The 14,915-nt window shown below is 44.2% G+C and overlaps 1 protein-coding gene and 1 non-coding gene across 3 annotated transcripts in view; both read right to left on the minus strand.

Annotated features, from left to right (window-relative positions):
* Window positions 1-710: 710 nt before the first annotated feature.
* LOC137351988 (U2 spliceosomal RNA) lies at window positions 711-906 on the minus strand. The gene has a single exon (XR_010969618.1). It is a non-coding gene; the product is annotated as a U2 spliceosomal RNA (small nuclear RNA).
* Window positions 907-11,075: 10,169 nt separating this feature from the next.
* cubn (cubilin (intrinsic factor-cobalamin receptor)) overlaps window positions 11,076-14,915 on the minus strand; it is a 403,204-nt gene continuing 399,364 nt past the window's right edge. For both annotated transcript variants that reach the window (XM_068013312.1, XM_068013303.1), the window contains one exon: window positions 11,076-14,285. In XM_068013312.1, the coding sequence (XP_067869413.1) occupies window positions 14,178-14,285 (108 nt within the window). In that variant the 3' untranslated portion in view covers window positions 11,076-14,177. The remainder of the gene's footprint in view (window positions 14,286-14,915) is intronic.

The following is a 14,915-nucleotide window of genomic DNA, read 5'->3' on the forward strand; positions in this document are numbered from 1 at the left end:
TGAGTAGACCAAGAAGCCTTGACTTCCCCCGAGAGCAAAGCTGGAGAGAGGATGGATGATGGCTCCGTTAACGTTGGCCTTCAAGGTGATCTTGACATGCCGTTTGCTGGTCCAAATCCCAAAGAGGCCCTTGACCTCGGTGCTGCTGCTGGCCTCCTCAACATACCTGGTGAGGAAGGTGAGCACATCAATGACAGGGACATGGGGCTTGTAGAGGTGGATTGTTACCACCCGGTTGCGTTGCGATGGCAGCTTGAAGAGTGGCTCCGCTGTGAGGATTGACAGCAGTGCCTGGTTTCCTCTCTCCTTGAACACTTTCAGGAATTTGATGCATCCTGCCACGTTCTTGATAGTTATGTCTAAGTATCCACTGCTGGGGAAGTCCTGCAGACAGAAGATGTCTGCAGCTTGGAATCCACAGCATTCGATCAGGATTTTCTTAATGAAGAAGGCGCGGTCAATGGATACACCTCCTTTGCTATTTTTCACCGCCACTCTAACGGTGTTACGCAACCCCTGGCCTGGAGCTCAAGCGTTGGTTGCAGCCATTTTTTACTTGAAGCTTTCCTGGGACAGGTACTAAAACCCCAAACAACACCCAAGGTATATCTCCAATTCCAAAGGGTGAAATGCTGTAAAAACAGCACTGAACCCCCCCAAAACCCCCCCAAAAAAGCACAAAAACAGCACCTGCAGGATCAAAGCCGACTGATCATGGTCTCAGCCCTGAAGAGCTACTGCAATACCGGGTCGATGCATGGAGTGGATGGAGCAAGCCCCAATTCCATTTCTCTGCTCCGAAGATCAATTTAATATATGGTCCCCAGATAAGGGACATATCAGATATTAAACTGATAAGAACAGATACCATGATCCATGATCTTAGCCAAAACACCAAGAAGTGATGGCCTTGCTTTTTTTTCTGAAAATATACTTTATTCATAAAAATCTGTAAAAAATACATTACAAAACAGCAATAAGTTGACATTCCAAAAAGTGCAAAGGAAATCCATTTTTTTCAATATAGGAGTGAGTTGCTTCACAACCCTTCCATTCCATTTTACATGCCATGTACATTTTACAGCTAAACCATATTCGGTGTATACAGCCCAAGGGGTTTTCCATGGGTCCAGCCCTTCAGTTCACTATGGCGGGAGAACCTCACACAGTGGCCTTTCCCCATTGAGCCTTTGCGGCAGCTGCCCCAAGCTTTAGTGCGTCCCTCAGCACGTAGTCCTGAACCTTGGAATGTGCTAGTCTGCAATACTCGGCCTTGGACCACTCTTTGTGCTGGAAGACTAGTATGTTTCGGGCAGACCAAAGAGCATCTATTACCGAATTGATGGTTCTCCAGCAGCAGTTGATGTTTATGTCGGTGTGCGTCCCTGGGAACAGACCGCAGAGCACAGACTCCTGTGTTACAGAGCTGCTTAGGATGAACCTCGACAAAAACCACTGCATCTCTTTCCACATCTGCTTTGCAAAGGCACATTCCAGAAGGAGGTGGGCAACAGTCTCTTCCCCATCACAGCCACCTCAAGGGCAGCGTGCAGAGGCGGTGAGACTCTGGGCATGCAGGAAGGATCTGATGGGGAGGGCTCTTCTCACCACCAGTCAAGCTACATCCTGGCGCTTGTTTGAAAGTTCTGGTGATGAGGCATTCTGTCAAATGACTTTGGCGGTCTGCTCGAAGAACCATCCAACAGGATCCACCATCTCCTTATCCCGTCAGGCCTTGAGGACATCCCATGCAGACCACTGCCTGATGGATTGGTGGTCAAAGGTGTTTTTCCACACAAACTCTTCCACGAAGGATAGGTGGTACGGCATGGTCCCACTGGATGGGGCAATCCGTGGCAATATGACCAGACCCAACCTTTGCAACACTGGGGACAGATAGAACCTCAGCACGGAGTGACCCTTGGTGTTTGCGTACTGGGGGCTCTACACAGCTTGATGCAGCCGCACACGAAAGTGGCCATCAGGATGAGGACGATGATGAAGGAAGGGCAGTGAATGTTATCTATATGGACGTCAGTAAAGCCTTTGACAAGGTCCCTCATGGCAGACTGCTACAAAAGGTGAAGTCACATGGGATCAGAGGGGAGCTGGCAAGATGGATACAGAACTGGCTCGGTCATAGAAGACAGAGGGTAGCAGTGGAAGGGTGCTTTTCTGAATGGAGGGATGTGACTAGTGGTGTTCTGCAGGGATCAGTGCTGGGACCTTTGCTGTTTGTAGTATATATAAATGATTTGGAGGAATCTCTGGTCTGATTAGTAAGTTTGCGGACGACACAAAGGTTGGTGGAGTTGCGGACAGTGATGAGGATTGTCAGAGGATACAGCAGGATATAGATCGGTTGGAGACTTGGGCGGAGAAATGGCAGATGGAGTTTAATTTGGACAAATGTGAGGTAATGCATTTTGGAAGGTCTAATGCAGGTGGGAAGTATACAGTAAATGGCAGAACCCTTAGGAGTATTGACAGGCAGAGAGATCTGGGCGTACAGGTCACTGAAAGTGGCAACGCAGGTGGATAAGGTAGTTAAGAAGGCATACGGCATGCTTGCCTTCATCGGTTGGGGCATAGAGTATAAAAATAGGCAAGTCATGCTGCAGCTGTACAGAACTTTAGTTAGGCTACACTTAGAATATTGCGTGCAATTCCGGTCGCCACACTACCAGAAGGACGTGGAGGCTTTGGAGAGGGTACAGAAGAGGTTTACCAGGATGTTGCCTGGTCTGGAGGGCATTAGCTATGAGGAGAGGTTGGATAAACTTGGATTGTTTTCACTGGAACGAAAGAGGTGGAGGGGTGACATGATAGAGGTTTACAAAGTTATGAGTGGCATGGACAGAGTGGATAGTCAGAAGCTTTTTCCCAGGGTGGAAGAGTCAGTTACTGGGGGACATAGGTTTAAGGTGAGAGGGGCAAAGTTTAGAGGGGATGTGTGAGGCAAGTTCTTTACACGGAAGGTGGTGAGTGCCTGGAACTTGTTGCCGGGGGAGGTGGTGGAAGCAGGTACCATAGAGACGTTTAAGAGGCATCTTGACAAATACATGAGTGGGATGGGAATAGAGGGATACGGACCCTGGAAGTGCAGAAGGTTTTAGTTTAGGCAGGCATCAAGATCGGCGCAGGCTTGGAGGGCCAAATGGCCTGTTCCTGTGCTGTACTGTTCTTTGTTCTTTATCCAGAGGTTTGAACATCATGTTCCTCTGGACCCGGTCCATTTTGCATCTCTAGCTAAAGCCGTAAATGGGTCAGGTGACCGCCACGGTGCAGGAGTGGGGTATGGACCAGACCTGCGCCACATACAGCAACAACATGAGCGCCTCGCACCTGATGACCAGGTTCTTACCACAATGGAGAGAGATCGCTGCTCCCACATGCTCAGTTTATGGTGTACCCTGGCTACTCACCCCTTCCAGGTTTTGGCTCATGCCCCAGCCCTTCCAAACCATATCCCCAGCACCTTCAGGTAGTCTGACCTGATGGTGAACGGGAGAAAGGATCTGTCGGCCCAGTTCCCAAAGAACATGGCCTCGCTCTTGCCTCGGTTTACTTTGGCTCCCGAGGCTAGTTCGAAATGGTTGCAGATGCTCATCAGTTTGCGAACGGACAGCAGATCCGAGCAGAAGATGGCGCGTCGTCAAGGTACCATGCGAAGATACACCTGGTCAAGACCGTACAGGTCTGCCCATTCCAGGATTCACTTCCTGTTTGTGTCCCATGCTTTCATGGTCAGATCCACCGACATCAAGCCGGCGTTCATCTCTGACCACTGCCTCTTACTGGCCACTGTCACTTACAGAACAATGAGCGGGTTGGCACGGGGACATGGAAGCTGAACATAACACTGCTGATCCCAGAGAACATTGAGGAACTCAAAAGGGATTACAAAGGTTGGAGAACCGTGAAACCCCTCTTTGAGTCTCTGGTGCATTGATGGGAAGCAATTAAGACGTCCATCAAAAGGTTCTTTATCCTCAAAGGTATTCAGAAGGTGAGATAGAGACAGAGGGAAATGTCCTGATTCCAGAAAAGAATGCAAAATCTGCTCCGGCTGCAGTCGATGGGGGTCGAGGTCAAGGAGGATCTCCAAGAGGTTAAGAGCCAGCAGGCCTCGCTCTTTGCCGTGGAGGCCTCCAAGATCATCTTCTGGTTCGGAGTCTGCTTCATTGAGCAGGATGAGACGTGCTCGCGTTTCTTCTTCCAAAAGGTACACACAGAGAGCTCTGTGATCAGCAGCCTGAAGGAAGAGGACAGCTCAGTAACGTCTTTGCAGTCTGGCATATTAAGGATTAGCAAATCCTTTTATGCTGGGCTGTACGACGTGAAGCCCACGAACAGCAAGGCCTCCCAGTTTTTCCTGTCATCTATCACGGAGGTCCTAGATGACAGTACACGGGAGAGTCTGGACAAACCACTAACTCTGGATGAGCTGACAAAGGCTGTCAGGTCCCTCCGGACGCGTAAAACTCCTGGAAACGACAGCTTGCTGGTTGAGTTGTATTCGATTCTGTGGGACTGGATTGGCCCAGACCTGCTGGAAGTGTACGAGAGTATGTTTCTGGCCAGCAGCACGTCAGAATCTACGAGAAAAGGCACCATCACCCTCATCTACGTGGAAGGGTGAGAGGGCGGAAATCAGAAATTGGCGGCCCATCTCACTGCTCAATGTAGACTACAAGATTCTGTCCAAAGTCATCACCAGTCGGGTCAAGTCTGCTCTAGAGTTGGGATTCACCCCGATCAGACCTGTACTACATCCGGCAGGAACATCTCTGATAGCCTCGCGCTACTCAGGGATATGATCGCCTATGTACGGACAGGAGGGTGGACACCTGCCTAATCAGCTTGGACCAGGAGAAGGCTTTTGACAGGATATCACACACCTACATGATGGACGTGCTGTCTGAAATGGGGTTTGGGGAGGGAATCTGCAATTGGATCCAATTGCTCTACACAAACATCAGTAGCACAGTCTCAATCAATGGGTCGAAATCAGAAAGTTTCCCAATCAAATCTGGAGTCAGACGGGGCTGTCCTCTCTCCCCTGTCTTGTTTGTTTGCTGTATCAAACCTTTTGCTGAGTCCATTTGGAAGGATGTGGGCATAAGAGTAGTGACAATCCCAGGCAGCGGAGCCACTCAGGTCAAAGCCTCCCTGTACATGGACGACGTTGCCGTCTCCTGCTCGGATCCACCGTCCATTCATAGGCTGATGAGCATCTGCGACCAGTTCGAACTGGCCTCGGGAGCCAAATCGTGGTAAGACCGAGGCCACGTTCTTTGGGAACTGGGCTGACTGATCCTTTTTCCCCTTCACCGTCAGGTCAGACTACCTGAAGGTGCTGGGGATATGGATCGGAGGTTCCTGGGCGTGCGAGTAGCCATGGTGTACCATAAACTGAGCATGTGGGAGCAGTGTTCTCTCTACATTGCGGGTAAGAACCTGGTCATTAGGTGCGAGGTGCTCACATTGCTGCATGTGGCGCAGGTCTGGCCCATACCCTACTTCTACACCGTGGCGGTCACCCGAGCCATTTTCTGCTTTATCTGGAGATGCAAAATAGACCCTGTCCGGAGGGACATGATGTTCAAACCTCTGGATAAAGGGGACAAAAACATACCCAACGTCACCCCCATCCTGATGGCGACCTTTGTGTGCGGCTGCATCAAGCTGTGCGTAGAACCCCAGTATACAAACACCAAGTGTCACTACGTGCTGAGGTTCTATCTGTCCCCGGTGTTGTGAAGGATGGATCTGGCCACATTGCCATGGATCGCTCCATCCAGTTGGACCATTCTGTACCACCTATCCTTCATGAAAATGTTTGTACAGAAAAACACCTTTGACCACCAACCCATCAGGCAGTGGTCTGCACGGAATGTCCTCAAGGCCCGACGGGATAAGGAGATGGTGGATCCTGTTGGATGGTTCCTCAAGCAGACTGCCAGAATGCCTCATCACCAGAACTTTCAAACAAGCACCAAGACATAGCTTGGCTGGTGGTGAGAAGGGCCCTCCCCGTCAGATCCTTCCTGCACATCTGGAATCTCACCCCCTCCGCTTGCTGCCCTCAAGGTGGCTGTGGTGGGAAAGAGACTGTTGCCCACCTCCTTCTGGAATGTGCCTTTGCAAAGCAGATGTGGAAAGAGATGCAGTGGTTTTTGTCGAGGTTCAACCTGAACAGCTCTGTAACACAGGAGTCTGTGCTCCATGGTCTGTTGCCAGGGCTGTATACCGAGATAAATATCAACAGCTGCTGGAGGACCATCAACTTGGTGAAAGACGCTGTTTGGTCTGCCCGAAACCTGCTGGTCTTCCTGTACAAAGAGTTGTCCAAGACCGAGTGTTGCAGATTGGCACATTCCAAGGTCCAGGACTACGTGCTGAGGGACGCACTAAAGCTTGGGGCAGCCGCCACAAAGGCTCAATGGGGAAAGGCCACTGTGTAAGGTCCTCCCGCCATAGTGAACCAAGGGGCGGGAACCTGTATAAAACCCCTCGGGCTGTATGCACCAAAATATGCTTTTGCTGTGTAATTCAAATGTACATTGCGTGTAAAATGGAATCGAAGGGTTGTGAGGAAACCCACGTTTTGTATTGAAGAAAACTGATTTCTTTTGCACTTTCTGGAATGTCAACTTGGAACTGGTTTGTTTTGTAATGTATTTTTTTTTTACAGATTTTTATGAATAAAGTATATTTTTGAAAAAAACAGCAAGGCCAACACCAGCCACCTTTTCAGGGGAACAAATTCTGGCCTTGACAGTGATGCTTACATTCCGAGAATACATTTTTAAAAGAATCCTTTGCAGAACCCTGCTCCTGAACAGGCAACTTGTTTTTTTCCTCTCCAAATGCTGTCTGGTCTGCTATATATTTCCAATAGTTACTGTTTTTATTTCAATTTTCCCTCCTGAATTGTTGGTAAAAAACTTTGGGCAGGATTTTTATGTCTTAATGGGCAGGGGGCATGGAGGCTGACCATGTCGTCCATGAAAAATGATGGCCTTGCTGTTAATGGTTTGTTATAACTAAGCTCGGCAACTTCAGAAGGCAATAAATCACTTTGGAGTGGGATTGGAGTCACATATAGGTCAGAGCAGGTAAAAACATTAATGAACCTGTTTGGTTTTTACCAGCATTTTATTTCCAGATTGTTTAAACTGTATTGGAATTCTCAAATGCTATGGTGGGATTTGAACTCATGGTCTCTGGATTATTAGTCCAGTAGCATGACCACTATATTACCATATCCTCTAAGCATTTTTACACTTGAAACATAAGCCTGTCTTTTCTCTTTACAGATGTTGCTGGGCCTGCTATGTAAAGTGAGCATTTTCTGTTTCCATTTTAGCTCTCTAGCATTTGCAGTTAATTATCTTCATATTTGTACAAGAAGAATACTTTGCTTTCTCCTCTAATTTTTCACTCTTATTCATGAATCCATTTTTGGAGGGATTGAAATCCTCAAAGTGGCACTTAACATATGGATAAATAGTCTGGTAATGCTTTTTATTGATATTCTACCGCTTTTTACTTGTCTACATTTTTTTTTGCTAAGAAGGAGAAAAATATGGCCCAAAATTATATAATGGCTCATGAGAATGACTGCATCAGTTGAAAAAATTAAATATAATTGCCATATTATTCTGAAGCCCAAATGACCTAACTCCAATGTGTGACACTGCTGCTTCCTCAGTTTGACATAAACAGGATTACTTATCAGCTGTTGAATACCCTGAAGAGGACATTTGGGCTGAGCCTTCACCAACTGTAAGCAACATTCTTGTACATTATGTGCTAATGCTGAACAGAACTGTCTCTGTACTCACATTTAGCTACCGTGCCACATAGTTAGTTCTGTTAACCTTTAAAGAGCTAACCTTGACATTTGTTGTGCTAATAGTGTGCGATCCTGTTTATTGAGCTGGGTATTGATTAACTTGAAGCAGCAGAAAATGGTCAGATTTTTCACTCTGCTACTTTTTCAAATTTTGGGGGAAAACTATAAATAAATGACTAACTATAAGGAGGAGCTTTGATGAGGGATGACGGTTAAAATGGCACGGGTGAATTTCCTCTTTCATTCTCCATCCGCTGCGATTTTAAAATGTCTGATTTTTCAGGCATATGAGTTGCCCTCCTGAGTTCTGCAGGAGGATCACACATTTATGCAAATTGGGGTCTTATTATGTTAATTGGATCCCAATGCCATCTTATCCAGGAAGCCCACTGGGTGCCCCACCAATAAGAACTAGTTGAGGCTATCAAGGAGGCTGTGTAAAGTAAGATTAAAACTTTCCTTTGTGCAGTCAGGAGCAGGAGGGCTCCTCCATGCCCGATAAGGAACATGTAGGCTTCTCCTACATAACATTGCAGCCCCTACTGTTCCTGAACTGCTGATTCCCCAGAATCCCTCCACCGAAATTCAAAGGAAATCAGAGGCTGAGCTCCCACAGTTTCTCAGCATATGTTCGCCACGAGTGCCACTTGGTGCTGGGAGTGACATATTGTGAAATCACCCTGATAATGTTAGACATAAACCAACCAATTTGATGACCTCCCCTCCACCCCGGCAGTTCCTATTTGCCAGTTGATTGTTATAAGGTATAAATACACCAGCTAGGTCATTAGGGGTGAAATCAAGAAGCATGTTTGCACACAAACAGTAATGAATATTAATGGAGTTCTCTCCCCTAAAAGGCTTTAGATGCTGAGCCAATTGAAATTTTCAAAAACATTAGAACCTAATGTCACAGTCCTGTTTTTTTATCTCTCCTTGGGAAATATTATGATGCGCCTTTACGGCTTTAAAAGTACTTCTTTAAGGCAGCAAGCTCTGAAGTCAGTGAGTGCAAGTGCATTCTGGTTGCCAGGCAGCAACCAAACAGAGAGGGAGAACAGAACCTCAATTTCAACTTTGAAACTGGCTAGCAGAGAGACACAGCATGTGAAGGAAATAGGAGAGCTCTCTCTGTCAATTTTTTACCCTGGGTAGTTTTTCTCTCAAACTTCTAAAAAGCTTTGAGCCAAATTAATTCCTTAAAGAAATAACAAATTATTGATGTGCGGTGCTTATTGCTGGAAAGAAGAGTGTAATACTACAGCTGCCGAACTGAACTGTTGAACCCTTACCTCTGGAAGGACCCTTTTCTCATCGGATCTTGGAAGACTGCAAATGAACTTGGACTGTGTTGAATTTGAAGACCGCTTGTCAGAAGCGTATTTTGCAAAGACTTTATTGTTTTTTTTCTATATTTTTTCGGGCAGCTAATTAAAAACCAAACTACTGTTAGTTTGAGTTTATGTATGCGAATGGGGGAGTTCGATTTTTAAATAAAAAAGTATAAGGTCTTTAGATATTGGTTTATCTTAGTAGTGTTTAAGATTTTTTTGAGTTTTTTTAATAAACATTTCATTTGTTGATATTTAAAGATACCTGGTTTGGTTCGCATTACTAGATTGTTTCAATTCGGCTGCTGCTTTCTTCAATTTGGAAAGCTTAAAGAAATATGATGTGAACTGTGGAGCAATGGGACTGAATTGACAGTGTGTTGCTCCCACCACAATCAGAATCATAACATATTTTGATTGGGGGCTTTGTCCTGAGCAGTCGTAACATTAAGAAATAGGAGCAGGAGTAGGCCATTTGACCCCTCAAGCCTGCTCTGCCATTCAATAAGATCATGGCTGATCTGATTGTGGCCTTAACTCCACTTTGCTGCCTGCCCCCAAAAACCCTTTACTCCCTTGTAGATCAAAAAGCTGTCTAACTCAGCCTTGAATATATTCAATGTGTCAGCCTCCACAGCTTTCTGGGGAAGAGAATTCCAAAGAATAAAGTCCCTCTGAGAGAAGAAATTCCTCTTCATCTCCATCTTAAATGGGAGACCTCTTATTTTTAAACTGTGCCCCCCAGTTTGCGACTCCATATGAGGGGAAACATCCTCTCAGCATCTAGTCTGTCAAGCCCTCTCAGAATCTTATATATTTCAATAAGATCATCTCTCATACTTCTAAACTCCAACCTGCTCAAACTTTCCTCATAAGGCAACCCAGGAATCAATCTAGTGAACCTTCTCTGAACTGTCTCCAATGCAAGCATATCCCTCCTTAAATAAGGAGACCAAAATTGTATGAAGAATCACAAGAATCCAATTGACAGATTTTCATTCGGTAAGGGCAATCAAAGGCAGGTAAAAGGAATTGATTATAGGGGGTTGAACACTGGAACGGGCTTGAGGGGATGAATGGCCAACTCTTTGTTCCTATGTTCCAATATGACAGACCCATTTGGCAATATTCCCCATATTCATTGTTAAGGCTATCTCCTATTAAGCCTGCACCATCCTTTCATTGACTTCCTTTCCCACACCCCAAAGATTTGCTGATTCATTTTTCTTATGTAGATTGATAAAATGCTCACAGAGGAGTCTGAGTACTTGAGGGGATTGGATATTACTGCAGCACCCTCAGGTATGCTTCTTTCAATTACTGCTCTTGGTGCCATACCACTTTAAGCTGCTGCTGGCAAATCATTACTGAAGTAGTGCTGGATTTCCTACTCACCTCACCCCCTAGAGCAGCATTGGGAGCTTGCCACAAACATGATAATTAACCTGAGGAAAATACGATGGAATCACACCTGTGGGTGCAGGATATGCACGACAAACAAATGAGAACATTGGCATTAGGAAAATGTCGTCCTTTCACTCCATCTGTGTCTGGAATCTAGTTGGCAGCAGTGACATAACGCTAATATAATCCACATTTTTTTCCCCTTAATGGGAAGGCATTTTCAAATTTCTATGCAGACAAACAACTGAAAATCATTTTTATTTTCAAACACTATATACGATGAGATTTTGGTATGATTAGTAATTATGGTATTGATTGAAAAAAGATGTTCCTTTCTTTTTATTAAACAATATTAAAAGAGAACCAATTTATCATTTAATGGAATTCAATGAAAATAAACATCAGCCAATTACACTTAGCTTTACATAATTCCTTATTCTATTAGAAACATTATATTTCAACACAAACTCTACACCAGCATAGAAGCAAAATTCATTACAGTTTTACATTCTGTATATAGATTCTAGGGAATAAAGCCGGTCTTTATGATGCCAACAATAAACAATTATTTTGTGTTTTTCTTCCATTCATGAAAACAATTGAGAGAAACATCGAAAATTTACTGCACAGAAGGAGGCCATTCAGCCCATCATGTTTGTGCTAGCCAAAAAAGGCCGATCCAGCCATTACCATTCTCCAGCTCTTGGTCTATAGCGCTTATGTTACAGCACTTCAAGTGCATATCCAAGTATTTTTTAAATGTGATGAGGGTTTCTGTCTCTACCACCTTTTGAGGCAGTGAGTCCCAGATCCTCACCACCTTCTGGGTGAAAAAAATCTCTCAACTCTCCTCAAATCCTTCTGTCAATTACATTGTCAATCTATGCTCCCTGGTTATTGACCTCACTGTAAAGGGAACTAGGCCCTTCCTATTTACGCCCGTCTAACTTTATATACCTCAATTAAATCTCTCCTCAGTTCCAAAGAAAACAACACCAGCCTATCCGCAAGCATGACCCCGAGCTTCCAGTTACTTGCCATTTTAATTCACCACCTTGCTCCCTTGCCAACATTTCTGTCCTTGGCCTGCGGCAGTGTTCCAGTGAACCTCAATGCAAGCTTGAGGAACAGCACTTCATCATCTGATTAGGCACTCTACAGCCTTCTGGACTCAACATTGAGTTCAACAATTTCAGAGCCTGACTACCTTTTTTATTTTATTTTTTAACCATGGGCCTGTCTTAAACTTGTTTTTCAGGTTTTTGCTTTTGGACAGAGCTGTTCATTATTCTGCCATTAACACTCTCTCTGGACTAATGCTTTGTCTTTTACTACAATTGCCTTTGTTTCATTACATTTTTGCCATTTAATCTCTCCTGCCTTCTGCCCTATCACATACCTTCCCTTTTGTTCTTCTTCTCCCCTCTCCCTTTTCACTTGCTCAAAGCCTATTACATTTCTAACCTTTGCCAGTTCTGATGAAAGGTCACAGATCTGAAACGTTAACTTTGTTTCTCGCTCCACAGTTGCTACCAAACCTGCTGAGCATTTTCAGCACTTTCTGCTTTTATCCCAGCCTATCCAGTCTTTCTCATAGCTAATATTCTCCATTCCTGGCAACATCCTTGTAAATATCCTTTGTGCCCTCTCCAATGTGATCACATCCTTCCTGTAATGGGGTGACCAGAACAGATTTTTTAGCTCTATTGTAGCCCCACTATCTGTGCCACGCACTCTCCTCCCTTCACAAATTATTTACTCATTAATTTTACAATATCCATCTTGAGGAGCGAAAGTTAACCTTTGCCATAGTCACATAGGATGTTATTTGTGATTTTGATAAGAGCTGTTTCGGTACTGTTGCAGGGGTGGAAACCTGATTGGAGAGATTGAAACATGGAGTTCCAGGAAAGATGGACACCGATTTGGAGGCGACAACGTGCACAAGGACTTTGGAGAGGAAAGGGAGGTTGCAGATGGGGAAGTATTTTGCAAGGGCATTGGGGTCAAGGGTTTTTTTTGAGGAGAGGGACGATGGTGGCAGATTTAAAGGAGAGAGGGACCGTTTACAATATCGGCTAACATGGGGACCAGTATGGGGGCAATTGGGTGATCAGCAGTTTATTAATGGATGTCGGATAAGCAGTCTTATAATTTAGCAAAAGTGGCGGAGTCGAGAGAAGTGGTGGTGAGGTGGAGCTGAGGATCTATCCTTGGCCCCCTCCTATTTCTCATCTACATGCTGGCCCTCAGTGACATCATCCGAAAGTACGGCGTTAGTTTTCACATGTATGCTGACCAGACTCAATTCTACCTCACCATCACCTCTCTTGACTCCTCCACTGTTGCTAAATTATTAGACTACTCATCTGATATCCAGTACTGGATGAGCATAAATTTCCTCCAATTAAATATCAGAAAGACTGAAGCCACAGTTTTCGGTCCCTACTGCAAACTCCATTCCCTAGTTACCGACAGCATCGCTCTCCCTGGCAACAGTCTGCGATTAAGCCAGTCTGTTCATAACCTTGGTATCACATTTGATCCCGAAATGAGCTTCCGACCTCATTTTCGTGCCATCACTAAGCTATTTCCATCTCCGTAACATTACCCGACTTCATCCCTGTCTCAGCTCATCTGCTTCTGCAACTCTCATTCATGCCTTCATTCCTCTAAACTTGACTATTCCAATTTACTCCTTGCTGGTCTCCCATATTCTATTCTCCATAAACTTGAAGACATCCAAAACTCTGCCACCCATGTCTTAACTCATACCAAGTCCCGTTCCCCTATCACCCCTATGCTTGCTGACCTATACTGGCTTCCAGTCAAGCAACATCTTGATCTTAAAATTCTCATCCTTGGTTTCAAATTCCTCCATGGCCTCACCCCTCCATATCTCTGTAATCTCCTCCAGCCCCACAACACTCCAAGATATCTGCACTCCTCTAATTCTGGCCTCTTGTGCATCCCTGATTTTAATCACACCACCATTGGTGGCCGCACCTTCAGTTGCTCTGCCCTAAGCTCTGGAATTCCCTTTTGGCACTTCTCTGCCTCTCTACCTCGCTTTCTTCCTTTAAGACACTCCTTAAAAACGTACCTCTTTGACCAAGCTTTTGATCATCTGACTTAATATCTTCTTTTGCGGCTCAGTGCTGTACTTTGAGACATTTTATTACATTACAAGCTCTATATAAATTGTTGTTGTCCTTTATTCACATTAGTCTCATGTTTCTGACCTCGATACCTAACTTTCAGTAATGCTATCTGTTTCCTCCATACTTTCATACTGACTTCCTTTTTACAATGATCATACTTTCCCCTTCTGTTACTTGGCAAAATATATTAGAAACTGCTAAGGCTATCAAAAATGTCCAGGCTTTTCTACAAATGAACAATTTTTTGCACTTTTACAACCATTGTGAAGTAAGATTTATGAGCTAATTTGGTAAGTTTCTGGTGCATTCCTCTTTGGCCACTGCAAAAGTCACACTGTACTACATAATTTTTAAACAAACAATTAAAGTGAAGTCAAATGGTAGCATGCTAATAAGTATTAATTTGTTCTTCTTTTAAATTTAACTGGTCCATTTTATTCTGAATCCAGAGGGTACAACAGCATATTCAGCATGGAATTTCACAAACACATGGTAAGATGTAGAAGTAAAAGGAGCAATGTTACTTTCCTATAAGAAAAGAGAGTATAAGATAATGTGAGTACAAACATACTGTGTATTCTTACAAATCAAATAATACACAAAGAACAAGTAATAAAGCATAAAAGGAGCAAATCCCATTCTCACCCATCAAACCCATGCTTTCCACAGTCGAACTTCTATTGAGACATCTACCAAACTAATTTACTCACCCGTAAAAGGTTCTTCAAAGTTTTTTCCTATCCCAAAGCCAAGTCAAGCATTTTTCTCTTAGTTGTGTTTACTTTTTTGAGATTGTTCATTTACACTCACACAGTACAATATATATGGGAAGCATATAAAGCATCATTTGGATAAACTATTTAGCCAATGGACAGACTGACACCACAACACAGAGGGCACTTTAATTCCCTTTGCAAAATAATATTGACATTATTGATTTATTTTAATGCAGTTGCCAAACAATTTATAATAAGGGAGTTAATCAGTAACGTTACAATAGTGCAGACAGGAATTTAATATGTACACATTAGCCAATGTAATAAAAATAAATCCTCAATGTATTATTCCATTGAATCCATCTATGGATGAATATCATCAGTAGTAGCCGCCCATGTTTGTGAAACTATATTGGCTCAGATTTTGCAGTCAGTGGCAAAC

The sequence above is a fragment of the Heterodontus francisci genome, chromosome 2 (assembly GCF_036365525.1).
Source record: "Heterodontus francisci isolate sHetFra1 chromosome 2, sHetFra1.hap1, whole genome shotgun sequence".
NCBI classification, from domain to species: domain Eukaryota; kingdom Metazoa; phylum Chordata; class Chondrichthyes; order Heterodontiformes; family Heterodontidae; genus Heterodontus; species Heterodontus francisci.